At 44.6% G+C, this 27,401-nt stretch overlaps 1 protein-coding gene across 1 annotated transcript in view; it reads right to left on the bottom strand.

The window, feature by feature from the left end:
* Positions 1–27,401, bottom strand: part of PRKCE (protein kinase C epsilon) — a 316,511-nt gene that overhangs the window by 46,848 nt on the left and 242,262 nt on the right. The window contains exon 11 of the mRNA XM_083175726.1: positions 4,824–4,978. Within this exon, the coding sequence (XP_083031852.1) occupies positions 4,824–4,978 (155 nt within the window). The remainder of the gene's footprint in view (positions 1–4,823; positions 4,979–27,401) is intronic.

Raw genomic sequence — 27,401 nt, 5'->3', positions numbered from 1 at the left:
TCCTTCCTTTAAATAATACACTGTATATAAATGTTTGTACTTTAAGTGCATAATTGCTAGCGTTGGGCAAAAATGGCCTAAAAAAGCATAATAGCATCACACGATATCCAATTATGGCCTGATTTTTGCATGTTAAATGACCCATTTTTTGGGCAAAACACATGGGGATCCAGGATTAGTTCCCAAAGCCATGCTTATCACTAGTATAAATCAGAACCCATCCCTCAGTTTCTTAACAGCAAAGGGTTTACATTAAAGGAAGCTTATATAAACACAGAGAAAACCCTATTTGTTCTTAGAGACCTCCAACATATCGAGACCTCCAAGGAGGTTACGCTTGCCTCCAATACCCAGAGTCACTCAGGAAAACCACAACTCCTTGCACCCAAGTATGTCCCAATGCTATGGTTCTTAGGTATGTTACCCAATCGATCACTTACTGTCCATGGCAACTAGATTCAGGCTCCACAGTCACTGGAGAGTTTTCTCACTCTCACAGCCAGTGGGGTGACAGTGCGGGTAAGCTATTGGTTAATATGGCCATATAACATAAAAATATATAGGATCTGAACCATAGACACAGCAACTTCTGTTGGCTGCTGCAAGTTTTTGCAATTGTCATTACAAACTCCTTCCCTGTACACATCTGTATAAGCGAGGCCTGAGACGCCCACTTTTAATGCAATGGTATAATTTTCATACAACACTAACATCAGTCATACAAAACTCTATCTCACAATTTCTACAAAAGACAACTACAACACAAAAGGTGTTCAACAACCACACTTGCCAACGCTCCCAGCTCACTTCCCAGTGAAACTGACTGGACACGAGGACGCGAGGCGCAATTTCTGTTGAAACGAGTCATGGTATTGTTTGCCTACGTGCAATGTCACAACTTATTTTATTTAAAGTGTAACTGGCATGCAAGTTTTACGTCACAGATACAGTATATTCCAGTTGTCCAGGAGAGTTAGTGCTCATAGCCATTTCTGTCAGTTATTCAGGGACACTTCTAAATGCCTGTAGAGAACGTTGAACAGTTTTGATATACGGCTAAACTGCAATATTGTTGTACAAGTTAAAAATGTAACATGTCTGTATTTGTGAATAAGATGCTAGATAAAGAGAACGCAGATAAGCCGCAGACGGAGGGCCGGCCAAACCAAGCAGCTCAAACAAAAATATTAGTGTTTGGCTGCCTCGAAAACGATTCGATCACAGTCACGTTTAAACGGTTTTACTTGTGTTCCACATTTCTTTCCAGGAAAGATGGATGTGAGTGCTGCAGCTAATCATGCTGTAATTATTAGTTTGCAAATGGCTGTAATGTGTCAAATGAAAAAAAGGTACATTAATGCTGCCTCCAGTAATGCTAGTGTCCCTAACACCAAATTAGGTCAAATAAAAGTCATTTTGCAAAAAAATGTTTTTTTTTTTTTTTTTTAATATATATATATATATATATATTTTTTTTATTAAGCTAATTTTCAGATAAAATCCATATTTTCGAAAATCCTTAAGATTCTTCTAAGCAATAGTAAAGCCACTATTTGACATAAAGGACATACGGACTATACATACTTTATAAATTGTCGGACTTCACATGTAAGGGCCTGATTCTGGTTCACTTGCAAAAGCAAATTCTCTCTCTAATAAACAAAACCATGTGCACTGCAGGTGGGGCAGATGTAACGTGCACAGAGAGTTGGGGACATCCGGACTCAGGATACTGTAGATATGACAGTCATAAGTTCGACCACTATTGGTCGATGGTCAAAAGGCCGACAGTTAAAAGATCAACAGGGTCCAAAGATCGTCAGCGAAAAGGTCGACATGGTCAAAATGGCGACATGCAATTTTTTTTACAAACTTTTGAGCTGACTTGTGCAGACAGGAGGTATTTCATACCCTACCATCCACTTCTGCGTGGAGGGAGAATATAATATGATGAGAGGAGACTTTTTCTTGTATAAGATGTTCCTTTTTCAATCAATTTTCATTTCATAAGTTGATGCTCTGAAGTGATGATTTTTTAAAGAATAAAATATAAGTGCAAAAAAAAGAACTGTCTTAGTGTCTTACATTGATATGTGAAAATCACAATCTAAATGGTGCAGATGTGAGGAAGGATGATGGGCGTACCCCTACTCAGGGTAGGTGAGGAAGTCTGTAAGCTTATAAAAGGTTTCTTTAATTGAAGGTATTAATATAAGACACTAACACAGTTTTTTTGGGTACTTGTGTATTATCACGGCTCCTACGATATTAAGTCGTACGACATATAATCGCATCGCATCGCATGCCATACACCCGACGGGGCGGCGGTACGCGTCCTATGACCTTTTCATACCCCCACTATACACGTCGGCGTGGAGTTGACTTTATATAGTGTGGCAAGCGCAGCGAGCCACCGAGCCCGAAGCGTGGTGAGCGCAGCTAGCCCCGCGAAGGGACGCATATTACTTTACATGTATTCCGCGTCCGCTCGCCACGCTTCGGGCTCGGTGGCTCGCCACACTATATAAAATCAACTCCACACCGACGTGGATAGTGGAGGTATGAAAAGGTCAGAGGACGCATACCGTCACCGCTCGCCACGCTTCGGGTTGGCATTGATAGTGGGGGTGCTTTTAACATACTAAGCACCCATCACGGTTAATTATCTTATAGGGGCCACTTTTAACATTCAAAAACCCATTAGGGTGCTTATACAATTTTAAATCGCATACCATTGCCATACAATGCGATGGTATACCATTTAAAATTGTATTTTTTTTTTTCCACTTCAGAGCATCAACTCACTGTATGAAATGAAAATTGGTTGAAAAAGGAACCTCCTATACAAGGAAAAGTCTCCTTTCTTGAACTGTATGCGCCTTTGCCTGATTGACAACTACAGGCATTCGAGTCGCCCCCGTTTTCCAGAAGTGGCTAGGTCGAGGACTGCTCCACGAGGCACAGCTTTCTTTGGCCTCACAAGCTGAGTAGCGACAGGCAGCCTGATTAAGGTTAGACCTACTCAGGCTGCAGATGCAGAGGGACTTTGCGATCAATGGTGACAATGCTCCTCTTAACCTGCGATGCAATCGCAGATGCCAGCAGGGGGGTGGTCCGCACATATGCTAGGCTGCTGCAATCGGCTTATCCTATAGTCCTTACTGAATAAGGCTCTATGGGGTGATTCAGGTTGGCTCGTTCACACACTAAGGGAAGGAAAGGGGGCGGAGAGCAGGCTGGGGCAGGGAAACGCTCAGTGTTTTATGGGCGTCCACATGAAAACATTGGACATTTCCCTGGGAATGCAGGCGGTCTGATGCCTGCTTGGGGCTGGCGGCTGACATCACATGACATCAGCCCCCTTTAGGTCATCTGCGGCCCAGATAAAAGTCAGTTCAGACTGACTTATCTGCAGGCGGGCAAAAATTCATTCGATGGTCTGAGATCATCGAATGATTTCTCACCCATACGGCCGCTTGCCAATGGATGTGGAAGCGTACACGTCCATTTGCATGCAGGAGCTGACACTGGGGTGGCCAAGGGGGGCAGGCGGCGTTTTCCCGCTTGCTAGGCAGCGAAAGATTGCTGTTTAGCGAGTGGGTCTGAATTAGGCCCTATATTCTGGTTAATATTTTAATAGGATGAGCAATGAAGTTCCCCCGCTACAGAAACACATGCTACTTTCAGTTTGCACATTCTATTCTACGGTTGTGCATTTCTCGGGTATATTGTAACCCAGTATTATGTAAGTCCCAGTAGGCGATTGCAGTATAATTAGCTCAGTTTATGTTATATAAATTACTGACGAGCCCTAGTGGACCTCACTGTTTCCTATGATTAGGAAACATTACAGTAATTTGTTTTAAGGCCAATCTATGCTTGTAAAGTAATGGCACGGAAGAGCAAACCAATCTGCCAGCCCTGCAGCCTCTTCCTGTGCACGCTTCAAGAGCGATGGGCGGAAAAGGGCACAAACATGAAAGCCTCCCATGTGCTGCCCATTTACCCTGGAGATGAGTGAAACAAACTCAGGAAGTGACAATGGGTTGTACAGACGCAAGGGAAGAGATTGCCTTGATCTCTACGGGGTCACTTGTGGGCCACTGTGTGCCAGGCGTTTCATAAGCCAGTATTTGGATTAGAACTCTGGCACACACAGTCGCTGATGGCTGCAGGCGCTATTGAAACCTCAACACTCAGAAAAGGTAAACAGCAAGAAGTGCCCAAGCAAGCAATCTAGAACAAGCACTTACTGTTATATGCTGCCTGAATGCCCCAATGCTTTTAGCCCTGATAACACCTGCTGCTGGTTTACGGTAACAGCTCAGGTGTGTAAACCTTTCATTGGAAAAGGCCATATTCAGATTTTACATTATAAAGGTCTATTCTCTTTCTGCTTCTGACATAAAGCTGTCTCAGTTCAACAAAGTCGTATCATCACTACAATACCACAATTTACAACTTCAGATACGTATGAGACACAGGGGTGAAGGCATATGGAATAGGGTCCGAGTTTGGCGGATGTGTAAATTGCCGGACCATCTTGGATGTTTCATTAAGGCGGCAATTGATTACAAGGCAAAACCACGCCATGTAAATGATTGCCACTTTAAAAAACCCAGACCCCATTACATATTCCCCAAGATCTGTAATCCAATTGTGTATTTTCCCTGAATATCTGCTGCTCACACACTATTTCTGTGACTGTACGGGAGGCTGACAATAGTCCATCTCTGTGGTATGTATATATCAGGTATAAGAACAAGTAGATCTGGTATATCTTGCTGATCGTACAGCGCTGTGTAATACTGTACATTGGCTACCTGTATATGACGCCATGCTGATGAAGAAACATGAGAGCGGAGGTCACTTCTGCAGCGTAAAATCGTGAACGAGGCTCATCAAATTTACGTGAACGCTGAATCTGGAACATCAAGTCCCCTCCATTTACGTACTCCATGACGAAAAAAAGACGGTCCTATAAAGAAGAGAGAGAGACAATATAATCATCTTAGAACTTGCCTTGACAAGTAGTATAGTAGTATATTGCAGGCTGTGCTTGCAGGAATGACAAAAACCAATTGACTGATTTGAGCAAATGTCCCACTTTATCTCTCTCTATGGGCCTGATTCAGAGATGGGCGCTGTACAAAATGACACCAAAGTAGGTGTCTTATGTAAATAAATGCTTCCGGCATGCTTGTGTGTTCCGCGACTGCATTCAAAGACGCTGCTAAAGGTCATTGGCCATCGAAGTAGATACTCAGGATGGCCAGACTACTGGGACCAAGATATCTAAACCCAAGGATGCAGACCCTGGTCTCGACATTCCCAGAAAATGGGTGGCAGGTGGCCCCATTTACTAAGAGTGGTGTGGACAAGGTCAATCAGGCTGCGCCTTTAGGGCAATGCGGGTGATGAGGGCTCGTTCTATACATGTGCAGAATGGGTCCTGCGCAGCGCAGCTGCCCCACCATCGTGCATCACAAGCAGATGGCCCCATTTACTAAGCATTAGATGGTGGCCCTTTTACTAAGAATGGTGTGGACAAGGTCAATCAGGCTGCGCCTTGGGTTTAATGTGTGTAAGGAAGAGGGCTTGTTCTATACATGCGCGCAATGGGTTCTGAGCATGTGCCCCACCATCGTACATAACTGAATCAGACCCGAACCCATAGTGCAGACATTATGGTTCAGAACCTGTATTGTGGTAAACAGGCAAATAACAGTGTGGGCAAGCGAATGGGTTTTGAGTCATACATAATGTATAGCTGTGTTCTCTGTAATTAACACAGCCTAATAGACATCTAATCCAAGCTACTTAGTTTAAATACTAAATAATACATTCTTAAACAATATATAGACATACACATACACACACTATAAAAACATGCAGTGTATGTGTAACTATATAAACACACACAAATATACATACTGTACATACGCTTTAATGCAGAATTATACTGTATACAATCAAAATAAATACTACTTAAATACATGTGATAACTGAAGACTGTAACAATGCAATGGAATGGGATAGGATGCTACAGTATACTTTCTTTTGTGCTGGATTTATTGTTCTCCCCCAGAAAGTATTAAGCTGCCAATATAACAGAGAACCTGGTCTGGTTTGATAGGACAGGTCTGAATCTGGTTGGTACATTTCATGTGTGCGGTAATCAGATAAAATGCCTGGGAGACATCGAGGACAGACCGCTCCCCCCAGTTCCATAATCACTAGATCTGCGCTTTTTGATGTCTGTGGTCAGTTTAAAAATAAAAGATAATGATAATAATTTGTAAGAACCGGACATCGGGTTGAAGGAGTAATGTGGACAACTTTCTCCTGTGATTTATACGCTTATAGGAACACACTAAAGGGAAAGAAGTTTAGGACCGGAATTCTGATTACAGTGTTATAATTTGCAGAGTTATAGATTATCGTGTATTTTTTATTAATGCCCCCAAAGTATTAGTGTCCTACAGAACCTGTTCTGCTATGCACTAACACTGCAACACAAAATGCAATCAACCATTTCTGTGCATCAGTGAAGTGATTGCTGGAAATGGTTAAATGTTCTATTGAGAATTGAAATCACAATGTTTATACTTTAATTATTGGTTAGTTACATTGCAACACCTATTTGTTGTATTATTACTGACAGGAGTTCTAAGAAAAACGAAAAGTCATCAGGAAACAGAGGCTTCAGCACATTATAAAGAAGGAAGATCTGCAATGTGTCGGTTGATTATGTTGCGTGTTATGAGACTTAATGGTATGTTAATGGTGATCGTCTGTAAAACTGCGCTTGCACATAGTAAAAGGTGTTACGCAACTGGCCAATGCCCTAATACCGTACCGGAAATTGCCGATAGCCCCTTCAATGTTAGACACGCCTTGGGGTAAATACTGTATACTAAAGCTTTGAAAAATGAAAAGAAGTTATATTGTCCATAGCAACTGGTCAGATTGTCTATCATTTCTCTATTACAGCCTAGAAAATGATAGAATCTGATTGGTTGTTACGGGCAACATCACCACTTTTCATTTCCTTCAGTAAATGTACCCCCGTATGTCTATAGGATGAATATGTTCTCACTACACTGTGCTCAGGAGATCACCTGTACATGAACACGTACTGTACTCAGGAGATAACCTGTACATGAACACGTACTGTACTCAGGAGATCGCCTGTACATGAACACGTACTGTACTCAGGAGATCGCCGGTACATGAAAGCTTACTGTACTCAGGAGATCACCGGTACATGAACACGTACTGTACTCAGGAGATCGCCGGTACATGAACGCGTACTGTACTCAGGAGATCGCCGGTACATGAACGCGTACTGTACTCAGGAGATCGCCGGTACATGAACGCGTACTGTACTCAGGAGATCGCCGGTACATGAACGCGTACTGTACTCAGGAGATCGCCGGTACATGAAAGCTTACTGTACTCAGGAGATCACCGGTACATGAACGCGTTCTGTACTCAGGAGATCACCGGTACATGAACGCGTACTGTACTCAGGAGATCACCGGTACATGAACGCGTACTGTACTCAGGAGACCACCGGTACATGAACGCGTACTGTACTCAGGAGACCACCGGTACATTAACGCGTACTGTACTCAGGAGACCACCGGTACATGAACGCGTACTGTACTCAGGAGACCACCGGTACATGAACGCGTACTGTACTCAGGAGACCACCGGTACATGAACGCGTACTGTACTCAGGAGACCACCGGTACATGAACGCGTACTGTACTCAGGAGACCACCGGTACATGAACGCGTACTGTACTCAGGAGACCACCTGTACATGAACGCGTACTGTACTCAGGAGATCACCTGTACATGAACACGTACTGTACTCAGGAGATCACCTGTAAATTAACACGTACTGTACTCAGGAGATCACCGGTACATGAACACGTACTGTACTCAGGAGATCACCGGTACATGAACACGTACTGTACTCAGGAGATCACCGGTACATGAACACGTACTGTACTCAGGAGATCACCGGTACATGAACACGTACTGTACTCAGGAGATCGCCGGTACATGAACGCGTACTGTACTCAGGAGATCGCCGGTACATGAACGCGTACTGTACTCAGGAGATCGCCGGTACATGAACACGTACTGTACTCAGGAGATCACCTGTACATGAACGCGTACTGTACTCAGGAGATCACCGGTACATGAACGCGTACTGTACTCAGGAGATCACCGGTACATGAACGCGTACTGTACTCAGGAGATCACCGGTACATGAACGCGTACTGTACTCAGGAGATCACCGGTACATGAACGCGTACTGTACTCAGGAGACCACCTGTACATGAACGCGTACTGTACTCAGGAGATCACCTGTACATGAACACGTACTGTACTCAGGAGATCACCTGTACATGAACACGTACTGTACTCAGGAGATCACCTGTACATGAACACGTACTGTACTCAGGAGATAACCTGTACATGAACACGTACTGTACTCAGGAGATCGCCTGTACATGAACACGTACTGTACTCAGGAGATCGCCGGTACATGAAAGCTTACTGTACTCAGGAGATCACCGGTACATGAACACGTACTGTACTCAGGAGATCGCCGGTACATGAACGCGTACTGTACTCAGGAGATCGCCGGTACATGAACGCGTACTGTACTCAGGAGATCGCCGGTACATGAACGCGTACTGTACTCAGGAGATCGCCGGTACATGAACGCGTACTGTACTCAGGAGATCGCCGGTACATGAAAGCTTACTGTACTCAGGAGATCACCGGTACATGAACGCGTTCTGTACTCAGGAGATCACCGGTACATGAACGCGTACTGTACTCAGGAGATCACCGGTACATGAACGCGTACTGTACTCAGGAGACCACCGGTACATGAACGCGTACTGTACTCAGGAGACCACCGGTACATTAACGCGTACTGTACTCAGGAGACCACCGGTACATGAACGCGTACTGTACTCAGGAGACCACCGGTACATGAACGCGTACTGTACTCAGGAGACCACCGGTACATGAACGCGTACTGTACTCAGGAGACCACCGGTACATGAACGCGTACTGTACTCAGGAGACCACCGGTACATGAACGCGTACTGTACTCAGGAGACCACCTGTACATGAACGCGTACTGTACTCAGGAGATCACCTGTACATGAACACGTACTGTACTCAGGAGATCACCTGTAAATTAACACGTACTGTACTCAGGAGATCACCGGTACATGAACACGTACTGTACTCAGGAGATCACCGGTACATGAACACGTACTGTACTCAGGAGATCACCGGTACATGAACACGTACTGTACTCAGGAGATCACCGGTACATGAACACGTACTGTACTCAGGAGATCGCCGGTACATGAACGCGTACTGTACTCAGGAGATCGCCGGTACATGAACGCGTACTGTACTCAGGAGATTGCCGGTACATGAACACGTACTGTACTCAGGAGATCACCTGTACATGAACGCGTACTGTACTCAGGAGATCACCGGTACATGAACGCGTACTGTACTCAGGAGATCACCGGTACATGAACGCGTACTGTACTCAGGAGATCACCGGTACATGAACGCGTACTGTACTCAGGAGATCACCGGTACATGAACGCGTACTGTACTCAGGAGACCACCTGTACATGAACGCGTACTGTACTCAGGGGATCACCTGTACATGAACACGTACTGTACTCAGGAGATCACCTGTACATGAACACGTACTGTACTTTACATTTTTTATGAAAAAAGAGAAACATTCAAACACAAATACTGAGTTATCATTGTGTCTACGGAGAAGCGAACCAGGGCATGGCCAGGATCGGATTGGCAACTGTAAAATCTAATACAGAGTTTTTCGGTAGACACTGAATATGGAGCATTATTGCAGCCCTAGGTATACCTTTACCTCCAAAAGGTTGTCACCGAAACCCATAACACTCAATGGTTGGATCTCTTCCATGATGTCTATATCACACCCCTTTCATCACATATGCCGTGTCGCACCCAGGATTTGAACACTGGTCTGTCCCGGGAGTTACCCGGCATTTGTGATGCAAGGTCCCCCACAGTGACCCAGCAATAAGCCAGGTTGTTGATGTCACTGGGGGCGGGGCAGAGCGGCAACACGTCAACGGAGGGTGGGGAGGAGGCAGCGCTTGGAGCTGATGCTGCCTCCACTCTATAGCGTGAAAGAGACCCAGGTCGCACGACCCGGGATACACGCTCAACCAGCACAACAACCCGGGTCCGACCCAGGATTAACCATTCGTTTAATCCGGGTTGGAATGCCGGGTTGCTGGTCACAGGTATTTCACAGCGTACATCGACCCGGGTTATTTGTGCATGTGAAAGGGGTAAAATTGGCCAAGGAGTAGAGTGATCTGTGTCATCTGTAATCCTTCCCCCTGTATATCTAAAGGCCAAGTCTATGACACACACATAGGCCAGGATAATATCAGAACATGCCATATTTGAGGCACAGGATCTATCAGGGGATTTGTGGGAGAAAGGAGGGATCGTGAGATAATATAAACCCTAGATGTAGGTAGCTCTTATATTGTAACAGTCTCTATAATCATATCCTGCCGCTCCAGGCTAAAGGGAGCTACCCCGGGTACATGTGCAAGTTCCTAAAGCATACAGGACTGCCGGACCCTTTCCTCTAGTATAATCCTAAAATCATAAACTGCAAAATGTGCAGGGGCAACAGATCTGTCAGATGGTCTGTAACCCACCATTTGTGTGTTTATTCTCATAGGTTACAGTGTACTTAACAAATAAACCCATGAAGGATGAAGTTCAGAGCAGTGAATTGTCCCCAAGCTCTGAGACTTGACAGATGACAAACTAGAATGAGAAGCCGACATAGGAAGTAAGTAACTGTACTAAAGCATCTAAAAAGGAAAAGAGGTGATGTTTCCCATAGCAACCAATCAGATTCTGTCTCTTATTTCTCTATTGCATCCTAGACAATGACAGACAGAATCTGATTGGTTGCCAAGGTAAGCTGCTGGGCGGCCCCCGTTCACCCCCTGACCGTGAGGTGAATGGATGCAGCACACAGGCATCCATTCACCTCCTCCCTCCCCCATTGATGTAAACGGGAGCCAGGTTGGATGACCCGGCGTACCCGTTTACACTGCCCTCTACCCATGTCCTGCCGTGTTCTACCCTGGTCAGGACCTGGGTGGAAGTCCTGTGTAAAGGGACACGGGTTAACCCCTTTTACACCACCGCTGACTCGGGTGCACAAGGTAAAACCCCGGGTTTTTGCAGCGGTGTAAAAGGGGTATTATCTCTCTCCAAGGCTTAGTAACAATATCCCATTGTAAGCATACTACACCGAGTGCTTGTTGGTGTTGTAGTGTTGGAAACTGGAACCTACTGACCAGTTTGTGACTGGCCCAGGCATAAGGATTTCTACTGAAATCAGCTTAGCACCTATTCCAGTGGTTCCCAAACTGTGTGCCATGGCTCCCTAGGGTGCCTCAGGACACTTGCAGAGGTTCCCTGGGTTGGTGGTCCAGGACCAACTCAAATTACATTTATGGGCTAAACCAGTGCTGGTGGCTGCCAATCATAAAATGTGTACAAACAGAAGCAAATCCTGCCCTTTACCACATAACTGACCCTAAGAATCGCATATAAACTCAATCTAATAATATATTTTTGGCCTAGGGGTGCCATGAAAAAATTCTAATATTCTAGGGTGCCGTGATTCAAAAAAGATTGGGAACCCCTGGCCTATTCATTAACTGAAAGTAGGTGTGCAACCAGCTGTTTGTGTGTGTGAGCATTACTTACATATTGGACTATAATCCCCCCCCCCCCATATAATTATATTGGGAGAGAAAGGAATTAACCCCTTCCCGACATTTGACGTACATTTACGTCATGGTCGGGAAGCACTTCCCGACACATGGCGTAAATGTACGTCATGGATTTAAACTGTCACCGCGTCTATAGACGCGGTGACAGTTTCAACATGTCTGCTGTCCCTGACAGCAGACATGTCCGTGCATGCCCCGGGGGGGCTGCGATGCCGCCCCCCCGTCGGCGATCGCTGTGATTGGCTGTTCAGTGTGAACAGCCATTCACAGCGTTTTCCTGTGTCACCGGCGAATAACGTTCGCCGGTGACACGGGATCAGAGGTGATTGGTGCTGTAAAGTACAGCACCAATCACCGCGGGGTGTAAGGGTGACACTGGTGTCACCCCACCTCACCCCGCCCGCCCCCAAAGGCCGTGATTGGTCCGTCGGACCGACGGACCAATCACAGCCAAGGAGGGAGATTTAAACTAACGGTGACTGCACTGCAGACGCCATTCCGGTCTGGAAAGCGTGCAGTGCGGTCACCGTACCCCCCTGCCGCCATACTGACCAGAAATACTTGCTGCAATACTTACCTGATCGCTGCTGATTGCTTCCTGGATCCTGTGCAATAATTGTGCCATACTGTGATATTGTGCTGCTGCACTGTATTAGTATTAGCTAGATAGATAGAGAGATAGATAGAGATAGATAGAGATAGATAGAGAGAGATAGAGAGAGATAGAGAGAGAGAGATAGAGAGAGATAGAGAGAGATAGAGAGAGATAGAGAGAGATAGAGAGAGAGATAGTGTCAGAGAGTGCTATATTTTGTGCTGCTGCAGTGTGATATAGTTATAGATAGAGAGAGAGAGATAGAGAGAGAGAGATAGAGAGAGAGGCCTACTGACAGAGTGCTATATTTTGTGCTGCTGCAGTGTGATAGTTATAGAGAGATAGAGAGAGATAGAGAGAGAGAGATAGAGAGAGATAGAGAGAGATAGTGACAGATTGTGCTATATATTTTTTATATAACTGACTGCTGCCCCCTCCTTTTGTGCTGATCAGTATAAATTAACTGATCAGTAACTTTTTGGGGGCGCAGGTTTTTTTTTATATATAGATATACCTGTGAGTGCTGCTGCTGCAGTGTCATAGAGTGTTAGATAGTGTTAGATAGTGAGAGATAGAGAGATAGAGAGAGATAGTGATAGAGAGTGCTAAATTTTGTGTCTGCTGTCCCCGCCTTTTGTGCTGATCACTATATCTGAGGTGATCAGCAACTTTTTTGGGGGTACAGAGGTTTTTTTTTTTTTATATATACCTGTCAGTTGCACCAAAGGTTGTGCACCTGCTGCACCTCACTGGTAATCAGTGTCGCATCACTGATCACCTTTTTTTTTTGTGTGTGTGCTGTGGGGTATTTTTTTAATTTTTTTTTTTACACACACTGTGATTTTGTGGGTGTCCTGTGGCCGCTGTGCGCTGATCAGTGACGTACATCACTGATCATCTCTTTCGGCACAGGGTTGATCTATTTTTTTTTTTTTTTTTGATCAAATTCCTGTTGCCTTTGAGCGCTGTTCAGTGACAGACGTTACTGACCAACATCTGTGCTCAATTTTTGGCGCAGGACCTTTTTTTTTTTAACCCCTTCCTTTTTTTTTTTTTTAACCCCTTCATTTTTTTTTTTTTTTATTGGTATAAAGTATTTTTTTTTTTTTCTGCACCACATACACACTACACACTACATACCCCCCGGATTGAAATAAAGTTTGTGCCCCCCCCTACACTATACACGTGTTGAAACATTTCACTACCGGTAACACAAAAATAAAAATGGCATCCCAAATGTCCTCCCAAATGTCCTCCCAAATGTCCTCCCAATCATCCAGGAGAATGTATTCAGTGGAGGAGGCATATGCCATGCTTGCTTCTGACTCTGACACAGCCAGTGATGCAAGCGGGGAATTTGAAGGATTTGCCTTAAGCTCCTCTTCCTCCTCTGCTGATGAGGGACCCCCTCAAAGACGCCCCCGTAGATCAGCTGAGATTCCCCCCCCAATAATTGATCTAGTATGGACCCCACCACCAGACAATTTTGAGCCCCAGGTTCCTGAGTTTTTGGCCATGCCAGGAATCCAATTTGATTCCACAGGTCTCAGAGAAATTGACTTTTTCAAATTATTTTTCTCTGATGATTTTATAAATTTAATGGTGGACCAAACTAATTTATATGCCCAGCAGTTTATTGCTCAAAACCCCACGTCATCATTTGCTAGGTGGACCCCTGTAGATGCAGTAGAGATGATGACGTTTTGGGGTCTGGTGTTTCATATGGGCATAGTAAAAAAGCCAGAAATTAGGCAATATTGGAGTACAGATGTTCTGTACAGTACTCCATTTTACCGTATGGCCATGCCCCGGACTCGATTTGAGACAATTCTTAAATTCATACATTACACCGATAATGCACAGTGCCCACCCAGAGATGATCCCACCTTTGACCGGCTATTCAAAGTCAGGCCGGTCATTGATCATTTCAGTGCCAAATTTGAAGAGGTGTACATCCCTGAAAAATTTATTTGTATCGACGAGTCCCTTATACATTTTAAAGGAAGGGTTAAATTCCGCCAGTACCTTCCCAGTAAGAGGGCAAGGTATGGCATAAAAATGTATAAACTGTGTGAAAGCACCTCAGGGTACACCCACAGGTTTAGGGTTTATGAAGGGAAGGATTCAAGAATTCAACCGCCAGAATGCCCCCCCTCCCTCGTAGGTGTTAGTGGGAAAATTGTCTGGGATTTAGTGCACCCCTTCCTGGATAAAGGTTATCACCTCTATGTGGATAACTTTTACACTAGCATCCCCCTGTTTAAGGCCCTTGGTTCAAGAGGTACAGCAGCTTGCGGTACTGTGCGCAAGAACCAAAGAGGCCTCCCAAAAACGCACATTGCCCAAGTAATGAGAAGGGGTGAAAGCAGGGGAATATGCACCGAAAATATGTTGTTGGTCAAATATAAGGACAAGAGGGATGTCCTTATACTGACAACAATTCACGGAGACAGTACCACCTCCGTCCCTGTACGAGGTACCAGTACCCACACCTCAAAACCTAATTGTATCCTGGATTACAATAGGTACATGGGCGGAGTGGATCTTTCAGATCAGGTACTGAAGCCGTACAGTGCCCTGCGGAAAACAAAAATCTGGTACAAGAAGGTGGCCGTGTATATCATCCAGATGGCACTGTATAACGCTTACGTGCTATTCCGTTCTACCGGCCAGAGGGGGACATTTATGCACTTTCAAGAGGAAGTCATAAAGGGCCTAATATTTGGGAACCAGCAGGCAGAGGGCCCCAGTACTTCTAGTACTGGCCCCCGTATTGTACCAGGGCAGCATTTTCCTGATGAAATCCCCTCCACTGGAAAAAAGGGCAGGACACAAAAAAGGTGCAAAGTTTGCTATAAAAAGGGAATAAGAAAGCAAACTATTTTCCAGTGTGACACTTGCCCCGACAAACCCGGCCTATGTATAAAGGAGTGTTTTAAATTATACCACACATCTATGGAATATTAGGTTCATAATTTCACCGTGCTTCGGGGGTCTTGCTAATGCCACATAGCACCCACCATTCATTCCACCAGAATCTGAGCCGCAAAATCCAAAAATCACTCCCCTTCTGAGTCCTGCCATGCACCCAACTGGTATTTTTTGGTCACATGTGAGGCATTGCCGTACTCGGGAGATATTGGGGCACAGATTTTGGGGTGCTTTTTCTCCTTCATACCTTCTGAAAATGAAAAATTTTGAGCCAGAACTGCATTTTTGTGTAAAAAATGTAATTTTTCTTTTTCACTGCCCACTTGTATCAAAATTGGTGAAACCCCTGGGGGTTTTAAATGTACACTATACCCCTAGATGAATTCCCTGAGGGGTGTAGTTTTCAAAATGGGGTGACTTGTGGGGGGGTTCCACTGTATTGGTGCTTGGGGGGTCTTGCTAATGCGACATAGCACCCACCAAAATTCCACCAGAATTTGTGCTGCAAACTCCAAATATCACTCCTTCCCTTCTGAGTCCTGCCACTTTTTGGTCACACATGAGGCATTGCCGTACTCGGGAGAAATTGGGGCACAGATTTTGGGGTGCTTTGTCTCCTTCATTCCTTGTGAAAATGAAATATTTTGAGCCAGAACTGCATTTTTGTGTAAAAAAATGTAATTTTTCATTTTCACTGCCCACTTGTATCAAAATTGGTGAAACCCCTGGGGGTTTGAAATGTACACTATACCCCTAGATGAATTCCCTGAGGGGTGTAGTTTGCAAAATGGGGTGACTTGTGGGGGGGTTCCACTGTATTGGTGCAACATAGCACCCACCATTCATTCCACCAGAATCTGTGCTGCAAAATCCAAAAATCACTCCTTCCCTTCTGAGTCCTGCCATGCACCCAACTGGTATTTTTTGGTCACATGTGAGGCATTGCCGTACTCGGGAGAAATTGGGGCACAGATTTTGGGGTGCTTTTTCTCCTTCATACCTTCTGAAAATGAAAAATTTTGAGCCAGAACTGCATTTTTGTGTAAAAAATGTAATTTTTCTTTTTCACTGCCCACTTGTATCAAAATTGGTGAAACCCCTGGGGGTTTGAAATGTACACTATACCCCTAGATGAATTCCCTGAGGGGTGTACTTTGCAAAATGGGGTGACTTGTGGGGGGGTTCCACTGTATTGGTGCTTGGGGGGTCTTGCTAATGCGACATAGCACCCACCAAAATTCCACCAGAATCTGAGCTGCAAAATCCAAAAATCACTCCTTCCCTTCTGAGTCCTGCCATGCACCCAACTGGTATTTTTTGGTCACATGTGAGGCATTGCCGTACTCGGGAGAAATTGGGGCACAGATTTTGGGGTGCTTTTTCTCCTTCATACCTTCTGAAAATGAAAAATTTTGAGCCAGAACTGCATTTTTGTGTAAAAAATGTAATTTTTCTTTTTCACTGCCCACTTGTATCAAAATTGGTGAAACCCCTGGGGGTTTTAAATGTACACTATACCCCTAGATGAATTCCCTGAGGGGTGTAGTTTTCAAAATGGGGTGACTTGTGGGGGGGTTCCACTGTATTGGTGCTTGGGGGGTCTTGCTAATGCGACATAGCACCCACCAAAATTCCACCAGAATCTGAGCCGCAAAATCCAAAAATCACTCCTTCCGTTCTGAGTCCTGCCATGCACCCAACTGGTATTTTTTGGTCACATGTGAGGCATTGCCGTACTCGGAAGAAATTGGGGCACATATTTTGGGGTGCTTTTTCTCCTTCATACCTTCTGAAAATGAAAAATTGTGAGCCAGAACTGCATTTTTGTGTAAAAAAATGTAATTTTTCATTTTCACTGCCCACTTGTATCAAAATTGGTGAAACCCCTGGGGGTTTGAAATGTACACTATACCCCTAGATGAATTCCCTGAGGGGTGTACTTTGCAAAATGGGGTGACTTGTGGGGGGGTTCCACTGTATTGGTGCAACATAGCACCCACCATTCATTCCACCAGAATCTGTGCTGCAAAATCCAAAAATCACTCCTTCCCTTCTGAGTCCTGCCATGCACCCAACTGGTATTTTTTGGTCACATGTGAGGCATTGCCGTACTCGGGAGAAATTGGGGCACAGATTTTGGGGTGCTTTTTCTCCTTCATACCTTCTGAAAATGAAAAATTTTGAGCCAGAACTGCATTTTTGTGTAAAAAAATGTAATTTTTCATTTTCACTGCCCACTTGTATCAAAATTGGTGAAACCCCTGGGGGTTTGAAATGTACACTATACCCCTAGATGAATTCCCTGAGGGGTGTAGTTTGCAAAATGGGGTCACTTGTGGGGGGGTTCCACTGTATTGGTGCTTGGGGGGTCTTGCTAATGCGACATAGCACCCACCAAAATTCCACCAGAATCTGAGCTGCAAAATCCAAAAATCACTCCTTCCCTTTTGAGTCCTGCCATGCACCCAACTGGTATTTTTTGGTCACATGTGAGGCATTGCTGTACTCGGGAGAAATTGGGGCACAGATTTTGGGGTGCTTTGTCTCCTTCATACCTTCTGAAAATGACAAATTTGGAGCCAGAACTGCATTTTTGTGTAAAAAAAATAATTTTTCATTTTCACTGCCCAGTTGTACCACAATTGGTGAAACCCCTGCGGGTTTGAAATGTACACTATACCCCTAGCTGAATTCCCTGAGGGGTGTAGTTTGCAAAATGGGGTCACTTGTGGGGGGGTTCCTAACTTTTAGCATGTTATGGTGCCTAGAAACCTACATGGTGCCTAAAAAATAATCTCATAAAAAGGAGGCTCCAAAATCAAGTAGGTGCTCCTTCTATTATGAAGCCTGTGGTTTGGTCACCGTGCACACTAGGGCCACATATAGGATATTTATGAAAACAAAAGAATTGGGGGAATCAATTTTTAGTCACATTTCTCTAGTAAAATGTACTGTGTTCCTTAGAAAAATGTATTAAAATTGCAAATCTGCAAAAAAAAAGAAATTTTGAAATTTCACCTACACTTTGTTTTAATTCCTGTGAAACACCTAAAGGGTTAACAAACTTCCAAAATGCTGTTTTGAATACTGTGAGGGGTGCAGTTTTTGAAATGGCATCATTTATGGGGGTGTCTCACATACAAGTCCCTCAAAGTCACATCAGAACTGAACTGGTCCCTAAAAAAATCAGTGTTTGAAATTTTCTTGAAAATTTGAGAATTTGCTATTCATATTGTAAGCCTCCTAGTGTCCCAAAAAATTAAAAGGAAGTTGAAATAATGATGTCAACATAAAGTAGACATATGGTCTATGTTAGTTATTCACTATTTTGAGTGGTAAGATTATTTGTCTCACAAGCAGAAAATTTAACATTTTGCAAATCGCTAAATTTTCCATTTTTTCACGATATTTTGGTATTTTTCACAAAAAAACACAGACTGTATCGACGAAAATTTACCACTAACTTGAAGTACAATGTGTCACGAAAAAACAATCTCAAAATCACTGGGATAAGTAAAAGCAAAAAAAAGTTATCCCCACTTAAGTGAGACATGTCAGAATTGAAAAAAAGGGCTCTGTCAGGAAGGCAAAAACAGGCTCTGTCAGGAAGGGGTTAATAACATGCGTGCATACAGTTGCCATACACTGACCAGACTTTCCATATTTTACATTGTACTAACATTTTCTATACAGCAAAGTAGAAACTGTAACTCTCCATCCAACATGATGATCTGTAAATGTTGTCGATAGTGACTTCACTGTAAATGCCAACAGTTATCTCATTCGAAATAACCCTAACTCCTACTTAAAGTAATGCCCCAAATGCCCAGGTCTGCCCTGCAAACAGCATCTCAGTGTAAACGCGCCTGATTATGTACGATTACGTATAGAATGTTTATTTAACGGTGATATTATGGAACATATTACTTTCCATTTAAAGAACCAAACAAACAATACTGTATATACTGTGTGTTGCTGGTTTATGTAATGTTAGCTCTAATCTGATTATTACAACATCGTATATAGCCCTGTATTGTTGCTGTATTTATTAGGATTGCACACAACAAGGAGACTCATCGGTGTATCCTGTGTGTAAACATTGGTGGTTTAGAATGGATTTGATTGTTTCTGAATGAAAGTTGAGTAGTTCAGCCTATTACTGTATCAGCCGGTAGAAATATTAAACCCCGGGCAATTTATTCAACAAATACACCTTTCTCCCCAGCGGTTTGCCTTACCCGCACACCTGATGAACAATGGAAGCCTTTGGCTGAACCCTACAGTTTCTCCCAACAAAATCACCTCTTTGCTTTACTTATACAGTATAACTGTAGTGTATATTGCCGAGCCAAGCACATACTGGTACATTATCATGTCCTTGTGCTTCGCTTCATGGTGAAGGGCACACCAATGCTGGCCATACACTAGAACGACCTGCGTACGACCTGATCATCTTAAGAGCGACCTCTCGACCCGTCAAAATTGTGCATTCGGGCCTGATATTGTTCTAGTGTATCTCCACCTTAACTTCTCCAATCACTGTCCCAATCCTATATGGACTCTGTGTCAAACTGATTGTTAAACTATTTATTAAAGTAAATGATCTTTCTTAACAAGTCTATGTTCCAATCATGGAGAGAGGTCTATAGTGAGACAGATCGATAACAATATACAGTACAGAGATTAGATAGACCAAAGAGCTTACACACAAGTCCACGCTCATCCTTGCTGTGATGCAATTTGTAAATGTACTTGTGTGACTTATTTATCACAATCATAGCAGTAACTAAGGTAGGGATTGCTTACCCACAATGATCTCCATCAATGGTGCAATTGGCACTCAGATTACGCAGGATGGATGGTGTTTTCCTGCATCCAGGGCCAGTGAAGCGGTGTCAGAAGAAGCAGACACTGGCCTCAGCATCCCTCAAAAAAGTCAACATGACCCCGTTTTCGGGAATGCTGTCACCACCATCCCCGGACATCCACAGCATGTCAATCAGGCTGTAGTTGCAGCATTGCTTCCTGCCAACACAGGACCCAATCTTCACATATGCAGGACAAGTCCTACGCATTAGCAACTAAGCAAACATAGGAGATTTATGTAAACTATTGGTCTGCAAACACATCTACATTAGCCCCCAGTCCTAACCATAACCAATGCCAAACTTGGATCAGCTGCAAACACTAACGTCTTTACGAACAAACTGGTGTGCTCTGGCAGAAAACAAGGACCATTGCTTACTATAAATTCCTCAACGACCCCCTACTGGAACCTCAATTAGTCAGCATCCTTGTGGCACAAAACTTTATGAATTAGATCTCGTTACCATTAGTTTTCCTAGTTACCGTGGTGTGGTGTAACACACCGACAGTCATTAGCCCGAAGTCGGAATCCCAACTGCGGGGACTCAAGACATCGGGTGAGCGCAATGAAGCCCCTGGCATGCTCGTTTCTCTCGCCACGCTGCGTGGACCCCCACGGGGGAGAATAGCCTGTCTGTCGGCTTTTAGCAGTCGGGATTTTGACGTCGGTGTAATGACTGTCGGTCAGTCATCCGGCACCCAGTTACCTGACCCCGGTAATTTGCCAGGTTGCCGATGTGTTGTTCTGGGTCAAGGTGCGGTGTGAATGCACCAAAACTTATAACCTGGGTGGACCAACCTGGCAAGAAGGGGTTTGCAAACTACAGCTTAATAAATTTCACGGTATGTGTATATGCTATTTAGAAAAATAAAATGTTATCCCCCTCCCCGCAGTTTACACAAACAGACACACAGACACACAAACAAACACCCTGGATTTCAAATGTTACAGAAATTGCTTTGGAGTATCAGATTTTCTAAACGTATTTACCAAATGGAAATGGGCCTGATTCAGAGGAGGACATAATTGATGCCGCAAATGTATACTTATGTCAATGCTACAGCGCGCGACTGTGTCTTTATGTCAACGTTACAGTGAAACTGCTTCTTTATGCCAATGCTACGGCTGATTGGCTGTCCAATGGCTGAGTTGCAAAATACCACAATTGCATATAGGTCACAACATGGAAATTGGAGAAATTCTGTTGGATCATGACCTCTAGCGCCAGCGCATCTGTGACAAAAGCCGCAATTGCAAGCAACGACACACCCAAGTCTGTCTGGCCCTTCCCTGAATCACCCAACAAACTTGCATGGATCTATGTTTTCCTGTGGTAACAATAGGGGCGCATGCTCAGACTGCAAACAGCTGCAATCGGCCATTGGAGTGCTTGCGTAGGGCACCAGTCCTATTACAAATATATAGGTTGCGGTACACAGTATTATTATTTTAATCAGATAAAATTATTTTACTTTATAAAGCCACCTAACAAAGAATGGTCTCACAGTTGTCCAACCACAAAGGCCTACGAGGGCGTAGAAGAAACAAGAGTTCATTCTGGGACTGAATGTAGATGTCTGTAACGTATTTGTGGAGACCAGCACTGCACCAGTTTGTATGTTTAAGAAAACGGTCCCCTTGTGAATACATTTTTTACTTTCATACTCCCATAAAATTTTATTACAATTCTAATTAAACAGGATGCTTAAAACTTTGTTTAAAAATGAACAGAACTACAATGACAGTCCCACCCAACCAGCAAATATGAATGCACATTTCCAGTAACTTCCGTACTTGCACAAATAGCTATACCCATTTGTTGTCATTCCATTTAAAGTATACAAAAGAGAACGAGAAGCTATCAATAGAAAAATAGCAAAACAGACATAAATATATAGTACAGAGAACACAAAAAGAATTAAAAAAAACTCACAAATAGAAAAACAAGTAACAGCACATTGTGAAAGACCCATTATAATGCATATAGTATATACACTAGCATTTCCTTCTACGATTTAACTATTTATATTTAAAGTTCCCTTTTGTTTTTATCCGTTGACAAATATTACCGCTGGCCATGGCAGTAACTGGGGTGGTGCGGGGTGTGCCACTGCAAACAGCACTGCAGGGTAGGGGGTGCTAGAACAGCACTTGACAAGTACTGAACCGGTTTTAATTATACCCCTTTCAGACAGAAAAGTCTGAAAATCCCGGCAAATACACGGCATTTCAAATGCCGTGTCAATTTGCCGGGAGCAGCCTGACCCCCCTTCACACAGAAGAACAAATTACCGGGTTGAAAATTTCTACCCGGTAATTTGCTGAATAACACGGGTATTTCTTCTGTGTGAAAGGGTCAACACGGGTCATAAATCCCATGTCCTCGACCCTGGTCAATTCCCGGGTCGGAGACATGGGATTTACGACACGGGTGTGCCCTTTCACACAGAAAAAGGACCTGTGTATTTAATGAAATTCCCGGGTGGAACTGCTTCACCCGGGTATTTCATTTTCTGTGTGAAAGGGGTATAACTTTCACTTACAGTGCACCCGGCAAGTATTCACAGCGCTTCACTTTATTCCATTTTGGAATAAGGTTGTAACAATAACAAAATGTGAAAATATTCATTTTTTTCCCCTCAAAATTCTATACACATCACCCCATAATGACAACGTGAAAAGTTTTTTGGGGGAGGGGAGATTTTTGCCCATTTTTAGAAAATAAAAACCTAAAAAATCACATGTACAGTACATACTGTAAGTATCACAGACTTTGCTCAATACTTTGTTGATGTACCTTGGCAGGAATTACAGCCTCAAGTATTTTTGAATAGGATGATACAAGCTTGGCACACCTATCTAGGATACCGTCATTGGGTCGACAGACCATAGGGTGACACGTATAAAAGGTTGACATGGCTTAAGTCGACATGGCCTATAGGTTGACAGGGACTTTAGGTCGACATGCCAAAGCAATATGTCCCACAGTTGCTCTTTTGTGGGACTGGACCAGATGAGATAGCCTTTGCTTCCTCTGCACATCAACTTCGCATTGGTGAGTCTTAGGTGCCAATGACCCTTTTGCACATTCACCTATTGGACCACTTTTGGTAGGTATTAACCACGGAGTATTGGGTACACACCTAAAGATGTGCAGTTTTGGAGATGCTCTCGCACAGTCGTTTAGCCATCGCAATTTGGACCTGGTCACAGAGGGGTAGATGTATAAAGCAGTGATAAGGGAGGAGAAGTTACCCATGGCAACCAATCAGCTGCTCTGTATGATTTTATATTATGCAAATTATAGATGTTACTTCAGTGCTGATTGGTTGCCATGTGCCACTTCTCCTCTGGCTCACTTCTCCTCCCTTATCACTGCTTCATACATCTACTCCTCAGATCCTTACATGTTTCCTGCTTCCGACACATCAACCTCAGGAACCGACTGCTCACTTGCTGTCAACATCCCTCGTCTGTTGCTGATATAAAAAAAATGGCTGTCATTATTTGTGGTTTTAATGTTAGGGCTGATGGCATATATTGCAGTGGCTATAGGGTCTAATTCACACCTGATCGCAGAAGACATTTTTAAAATTTGCAAAACCATGTGCACTGCAAGTGGGGCAAATGTAACATGTGCAGAGAGAGTTACATTTAGGGCTGTTTCACACAGTACGGTTCCTGCCGCACGGTGAAATCCCGTACGGTCAGGGAGCCGCGCCGCACTCAGAATTTTATAATGGCAGGGATGGCCACAGCCCGGCAGCCGTCCCTTCCAGTGGGGGGATCCGGCTGCAGCCGTGCGGCCGGGCCGTGGCCGTCCCGTGTGAATGGACACAATAGTGTCCATTCACAACTGCTGAGTGCGGCACGGCTCCCTGGCCGTACGGGATTTCACCGTGCGGCAGGAACCGTACTGTGTGAAACAGCCCTAAGGGGCTTTGTTTTGTTTATGTGCAGAGTAAATACTGGCTGCTTTATTCTTAGGGCTGTTTCACACAGTACGGTTCCTGCCGCACGGTGAAATCCCGTACGGCCAGGGAGCCGTGCCGCACTCAGCAGTTGTGAATGGACACTATTGTGTCCATTCACACGGGACGGCCACGGCCCGGCCGCACGGCTGCAGCCGGATCCCCCCACTGGAAGGGACGGCTGCCGGGCTGTGGCCATCCCTGCCATTATAAAATTCTGAGTGCGGCGCGGCTCCCTGACCGTACGGGATTTCACCGTGCGGCAGGAACCGTACTGTGTGAAACAGCCCTTACACTGCAATTTAGATTTCGGTTTCAACGTACCCCACCCAAATCTGAATGAGGCCCATAATGCAAACAATATCCTACACATTGGGGTAGATGATGGCCTAGCCTATACAGGCCATGTCAGTTTATGACCATTGATTCCTTAGAGTACATTGCAATTGAGTACAGCTGGAGGGAATATACACAGCGGCTGCTCTTACCTCTGCGGACGAGGGGACTGCCGCGTGGTCCCTGCGGACAATCCTAGTCTCAGCCGCCGGGCCGGAGCATGCACAGTAGCTTTTTCTGGTGGAACCCGGTTTTTATGGGCTGCCACTCAGCAGCCCATGTAGAGGCATCCTGGAGGGAGGGAACACCTCCCAGTGGGACTGCCTTGAGTGACTGGCAGGTCTGACTTCCAATAGGAAATCACTGCCAGTCACAGTGAAGCCTGTGCTGTCTCACAGACTGCATCTGGCTTCAATTAGGCAGAGACATTGGCGGAATTTTACCTGGGGGGGCTGCCGCCCATAGGTAAAAACCGCCACTGAATATACATGATGATAGTCCTCATGTTGTATTGCTACTTGTCTTTATTCCTGAGTATAAAAATAAAAAGAGTATTCTGTAGCAGAAAAACAGGCAAAGTCTTTTAGAATGCAAAGTGTCTCAGTAATGTTCCCACGTACTTATAAACAAAGGTCATCCAGCCAGAGAGAGACGCTTCCATCTCAGTACAGGGAAAAGAATGGAAAATATACAGGGTAATATAGCAGCAGTGACCACAGCTACTTGCCAAGACGCATTATTATTCATTATCTGAACAAAATGTTCCAAGTTACGTAAAATGATCCTGAAAAGTTTCATGACACAGAATGTTTCAGTGAACCGTAAGTCATTAGCTAAATGTGCGTAACATCCTGCCCAATCCGAACGTAACTCGGACAACATGGCAGCGTGGATGTCACCCAAGAACAGATAGAAACATGTCATACTCATTATCTTGCCAGAAGAGACGACGGGACAGTGAAACACATACAGTACAAGCATATAGGGGAACTAGGGCCTCATTCAGACTCGATTGCAGGGCAAATTTGATCTCAAAATGATTCAGACCCTATTGCTCGGCTGAGAATTTGCAGCCTGAGTGATTATCAAAATACCACCTGTGGGCACTGCGGACCGTCCGTGCAATCACAGCCAGCGATGACCGTTCACAAGTTGATTGACAGGTGCCAAGTGTTTGGTGGTGGCATGCCAGAGTTTTCTGGGAATGGCCCAGAAAACGCCGGTGTTGCCCGGCCGTTTGTAGGGAGGGCCACTGAGTTCAGCCGCAGCCTCGTTCTCCCTATGGCACTTATTCAGTGGCTTATTCTCACCCATGCACAGGGGGGGGGGGGGGGGGGGGGGTAGACAGTTGCTGTGCATCGTTTACCTGATCGCTGGGCTCCGAAAAATGTCTCTGAACATCCACCAATTCTCTCTGCACGTTACATTTGCCCCACCGGCAGTGCACATTGTTTTGTTCAGAAACAGACCCCTGCAGCTCAGGGTCAACGTCTCGCTGTGTAGTCAAGTGATATCCCACTACACACTGCGCCTGCTACTCCATCGCGGAGTAGAACCCCGGTGGCCAATGTTAACAAACAGCTGAGACACTGAAGGACCTTTAAACAACAGTGTGTGGGGGCTTTTGAATAGCCACCCCTTTTGCCCCTCCCGCAATCTGGCCCTGTTGATAACATTCACCCATGGCTTGTTCTCCTGACAGCTTACTTTAGAGCAGGCTGATGGGTAGCAGGCAGAGACTCTAGTTCAATGCAACGACAAGCAGGGAATGGATTATAAATGAACTTTTATCTGTAGGTAACAAGATTATAGCAAGCAAAAGGTGTCCTATGCCGGATCCTGTAAGCACCACAGTGTTTACTGCTGTATACTGTAAAAGTCTTTACAAGGATTATTAAACACCCTCTGAGTTATGTATAACCACCACAGACGTACACATCACGCACATTGGGCACAACTGCAGCCAATCACAGAAGCATGCAGGAGGCGTCTACCTACACAAGCCTCCTCCTTCTACCTTTGTATATATTGGTGCAGCAAATGTGCCCAGAGATGCAGCTGCTGTATAAACTGCTCCCACCATTGAATCAGGCCCTCTACACGGAGTTTGACTGCCCTTCCTACACAGATTTCTACATATACATACAGTATCAGTCTCTCCACCCTGGCACCACTATATCTGGGCTGGGATATAACACTAATATTTAGCACCCAGGTTATATCTGGCCACAGGAAATGAGATGTAAACAGAATTGACAGAAATCTGCATTTTAACAAGAAACGTCATCACTAAATACATTAATCATCAAAAGCTGTAACACACACCACAGACACACAGGACACAAAGGTTGAGGAATACGTGCTCTGTAGACAAGCTAAAAAATTGGTGTAAATATGTAATGGACACTTGAAGGGACTTCCTGGGCTATATGTACATTATGAAGTGACAACTTTTGTAAGCACCTAATGTTAGTACTGCTTTAAATGCTCAGCTGCAGTCAGAATCTCAGGGGTCAGGATTCTGGTGTTCAGTGTATCGACATCGCCATGGTCTCAGAGGACTGTTGAGAGAGCCTCGAAAATGATCAGGATGCAGGCGTTGGAATTCCAGCAGAGGACATCCCGATCGGTGAGTATGCGGGGCAGACTAGTGTGTAGCCAGGGAAGGGGGATCTTATGTTAAGGCTAAGGAAGGTGGGGATTAGGGTTAGGCACTTAGAAGAGGGGCTATGGTTAGGCTGCTGGGTGGGGAGTGGGGATTAGGGTTAGGCACTAGTGGGGAGGGTTAGGGTCAGGCTGCGGATAGGGTGGTTAGAGTTCGACTGCTGC

The sequence above is a fragment of the Crinia signifera genome, chromosome 3, assembly GCF_055691185.1.
Source record: "Crinia signifera chromosome 3, ASM5569118v1, whole genome shotgun sequence".
Lineage (NCBI taxonomy): Eukaryota > Metazoa > Chordata > Amphibia > Anura > Myobatrachidae > Crinia > Crinia signifera.
This window is presented reverse-complemented; position numbering and strand designations above follow the sequence as displayed.